The 4,370-nt window shown below is 46.5% G+C and overlaps 1 protein-coding gene across 2 annotated transcripts in view; it reads right to left on the reverse strand.

Moving 5' to 3' along the window:
- Nucleotides 1–4,360, reverse strand: part of SLC16A10 (solute carrier family 16 member 10) — a 133,407-nt gene extending 129,047 nt beyond the window's left edge. For both annotated transcript variants that reach the window (XR_003002693.1, XM_024740948.1), the window contains exon 1: nucleotides 4,015–4,360. Coding sequence is in view for 1 of the 2 variants with exons in the window: in XM_024740948.1 (XP_024596716.1) it covers nucleotides 4,015–4,360 (346 nt within the window). In the remaining variant the exon portion in view is untranslated. The remainder of the gene's footprint in view (nucleotides 1–4,014) is intronic.
- Nucleotides 4,361–4,370: the final 10 nt, after the last annotated feature.

The raw sequence follows: 4,370 nt of genomic DNA on the forward strand, positions 1-4,370 counted from the left end.
CCTAATTCTTTCTTTCTTTTTTAATTTTGGCCACGCCGCATGGCTTGCAGGATCTCAGTTCCCCAACCAGGGACTGAACCCGGGCCACAGCAGTGAAAGCACCAAATCCTAACCACTAGACCACCAGGGAACACCCAAAAACCTATTTCAACGAGACATCAACAACTGGCAACTGCTTACTGACAGCCAAGTAAGACCAAGAAACAGGGACCCTAATCTTTCAGACCTCTTTTCTAACGCCAGGATTCTCGGTATAGTACTCAATCAATTTCTAACACTTGAATTAACCAAACATAAAGAACACTGGATTAGCAGAATGTTATCTAGCCAATGCAATATGATCAAGCATTAAAAACCTAGCTTCTGAAGTCACATAAACCTGAGGTTGAACCCTGGCTCCACCACTTACTTAATCTCTATAAGCCTGAGTTTCCACATTGGAAAAGAAAGATTAAATAAAGCCTATCTCGGGACTTCCCTGGTGGTCCAGTGGGTAAGACTCCATGCTCCCAATGCAGGCGGCCCGGGTTCAATCTCTGGCCGGGGAACTAGATCCCACATGCATGCCGCAACTAAAGATCCCGCATGCCACAACGAAGACCCGGCACAGCCAAAATACATAAATAAATTAAATAAATAATAAATAAAAGCTCAACAGATAAGTTTCTTTAAAAATAAATAAAGCCTATCTCATGGAGTTGCAGTAAGGTTTAAAATAGGAGTGCATGTAAAGTGCTTAGCACTGGGCCTGGCATATGTGAAGTTCTTGAGAAATATGAACCATCATTTGGAAGCCTAGGTTCCCATTCCAACACCACCTCCCTGTGTATCCTTGGGCTTATAATTATAAAGAAGCTAATGAACACGTGGAGACTGCCCTCTAATGCCGGAATTATCAATCATGAATAACGTAATAGAAAATGGACCGAGGGCTTCCCCGGTGGCGCAGTGGTTGAGAATCTGCCTGCCAATGCAGGGGACACGGGTTCGAGCCCTGGTCTGGGAAGATCCCACATGCCGCGGAGCAACTAAGCCCTTGCGCCACATCTACTGAGCCTGCGCGTCTGGAGCCCGTGCTCCGCAACGAGAGGCTGCGATAGTGAGAGGCCCGCGCACTGCGATGAAGCGCGTCCCCCGCTTGCCGCAACTAGAGAAGCCCTCGTACAGAAACGAAGACCCGACACAGCCAAAAATAAATTAATTAATTTTTTAAAAATGAAAGAGAAAAGGAGGGAGAGGATATGGAATGCACGGGCTCTAGTCTCTCTGTTCCAGACTTCGAAACTTTGAAAAAATAAAAGCCTTGAACAGTTCCAGATATGTTTTACGTTGTACTTGAAGTTAGCATACGTTTGATCACAGATGACTCAGCATTAGAATATCCAAATAAAAAAGACTGAAGAGTCAAACTTCAAAGCAGGTGTTCTCAAACACTTCAGGGCCTACTGTAGATGAGACTTTATATGAAACACGTGTGTGTGTGCGTGTGCGCACGCGCGTGTGTGTGAGTGAGTGAGAGATGGAGGGAGGGAGGGAAAGAGAAAGTGGGGAGAGAGAGAATGAGAGGAAGGAAGAAGGGAGCAAAGAAAGGAGAGAGAGACAGAAGGGGGGTAGATCTCAACATTAACTGGCTAAAAGACTATCCTGTCACCATTTTTTCACCGATGAGGTGACCTCAGACCTTAAAGTTTATCTGCTGTACATGTTTCACATATCGACCAAGTACAAGTACAGGCTTTTGTGCCATCTAGCTGGGTGTTACACAGGGCCGTTACAAGTGCACAGGGCCCCTCTGCAGGAATTAGATAAAAGGCACCCAGAGCACAGGCTGGTTTCCAGTCACCACTGACCCTGAATTGTGTACCTTTGTGCAAGGGCACAACCAACCACACATGGCAGTCATGCAGATGAGCACAAAGATCTTCAGTATTTAGCTGGCACCCCTGTATACTTGTTTGTGTGGTACACACCCCCACACACACAAACACTGCTGAAAGCCATCAAGGATTTAAATGAGTAAATGGAGAAAGACATTCAACAAAACTGAAAATAGAGAGTTTCAAAAAGTTCAAGAGAGCAGGTCCCTGTGGCCTCCCTCCCCTTCAGCTACCCAGAATTGGCCTGTTGTAGCAATGGGAACCTTGGGGACGGTAGATACAGAGGCTTCGACACTGCAAAACTCTGATCCCTGGTAAAGCTATGGTCTCTCTCCAGCAGTTGCTCACTCTCTCTCAAAAAAAGTTAGGAAGGAGAAAAAATAAGACACTCCACAGATACCAATGGATCTACTCACCTGAGTTTGCAAAACCAGTGGTAAACAAAAGACTTTTGTTTTGGTGTTTTGACTTCAATAAACGTCTGTAATCCCAGGCAAGAATATGCTAAATGCTGAAGGACCTAGTCTTAAAATGTTGACTCTGTGAATTATGCCTCCTTGGGCTTTTCCCTCCCAGATACCCGATACTCATAGAGAAAAGACACAAAATAATTTTTGTTTACTACTACATATGCATATCTATCCTGATAAACTGTACAATAGTTGCCTTCCAAGCAGGTACATCATATTACATTTTGAACACTTTTGTATCCTGTGACCTGCAGAACACAGCAGCTTTAAAAGCTATTTAAGGAACAGAAATTCCAGGTTAAATATGGTACCTGATTCACATGCGCAAGGAGCCAATGTACAAGAATATGCATGGCAGCATTGTCTATAGTAAATTTGGAAGTAACCTAAATGTTTATTAAAGGAAAAATGCATATAAAGTATAATATATTCATACAATGGAAAACTATGAGTTAAAACGTAAAGAATTTAAGCTACCAGCTCAAATTGAGGTATTATGGGGATAAACTGCAAACAATGCAGAGTAGAAGGAAAGCTGAATAATGATACATATAGTATAATACTCTATATATAAGGCTTTAAAACTCCCAACATTACCTCTCTCTTAGAATTTGTTACGAGTCTTGTGTATTTTTTGTATGCACACTAAAGACCTAAGGAAAACTCTAAAAATAAACGAAAATTAAAGTTAAAAAAAAAAAAGGACCATTAACCATATAGTTGCCCAAATGGCAAAGAGGGAGCCTGATTTAGTAATGGAAATCACTTGGCCCTTTAAGTCATAAGATGTGTGTCTTATCTCCATTCTGGGCTCATTAGGACACTTTATTTCAACAAGCTTCACTTTTCTCACCTAAATGGGGTTGACAACGCCCGCCTTGCAGGATGACATGAAATAATGTATGTAAAGGCATTATACAGAAGGTCTTGGATTTGGTAGATCAGGTAATAACCAACCCTCTACACAGAAAAAAAAATTTAAGTCTGCACCTTTTTCATCTAATTTGGTATATGATTAAATATGACAAAGAACACACTAGGAAAGGGCAACCCTTCACCTCCCTCTTCCCAGTCCCTGATCTGGCTGTCTCCTATATTTAGCAGAGTGACAACCCCTTCCCCCCACCGCAAAAAAAAAAAAAAAACGCCACGAAACCGTGGTTCCTTCAGGGCCCCCTTCCGAACTCCCGTGACCTTGGAATACATATCTTTCATCTCGCCAACGCTGCCTCCCCGCAACACAAACAGCCCTCTGCAGCGCCGGGAGCAGATGAACAAAAACCCAACCGTCACGGTCACGAAAGAGACCGTAAAAATGACGGAACGGTGTAATAGGGTTTGGAAGGGTCTGTTTGTTTTCAAAAATTAAGAGAAAGTCTACCGCAGACTCTTAGCCCCTATTCTGCAGAGAGGAAAGCAGGAAGATCTAGGCAAATAAGTTTTGCGACTTGTTTTCAAATACAGTGCCTACATCTGGATTCAACACAAAGACAGGCGCACCGAGCAGGCTGCTTTTGCAACTGGACAGACCCACCCCTCACAACCTCCGCACACACGGACCCACAGAGGCGCACTAGGCGGCGCCGACGCTCGCTCCGCACGCGGGATGCCCGGGGGTCCCCGCGCCAGCCCCCTCGGGGATGGCCGCGACGGGTGCTGTGCCTCACCTGTCTTGAAGACCATCTTGTCATCGTCCTTGGACCCGAAGGTCTTCAGCATGGACACGAAGAGCACCCCGCAGGCGTTCTGGATGCCGAACACCGACCCGTTGCACCACATAGCCGCCAGCATCACCAGCCAACCCCAGCCGCCCTCAGGGGGCTCAAGGGGCTCAGCGCCCGCCGGCCCCGCCGGCCCCGCCAGCTCTACCTCCACCTTCTCAGCCCCCGCCGCCTCCGGGCCATCCAAGGGTCCCGGGCCGGGCAGCGGAGCGGCCCCTGGGGGCGCAGGGCCGGGCGGCTGCGCCTCGCTCGGCCCCCGCGCGGCGGCGGGCTCCTCCTGGGAGGGCACCATGGCCCGAGGC

Source organism: Neophocaena asiaeorientalis, unplaced genomic scaffold (genome assembly GCF_003031525.2).
Source record: "Neophocaena asiaeorientalis asiaeorientalis breed wild unplaced genomic scaffold, Neophocaena_asiaeorientalis_V1.1 scaffold203, whole genome shotgun sequence".
Classification (NCBI taxonomy): domain Eukaryota; kingdom Metazoa; phylum Chordata; class Mammalia; order Artiodactyla; family Phocoenidae; genus Neophocaena; species Neophocaena asiaeorientalis.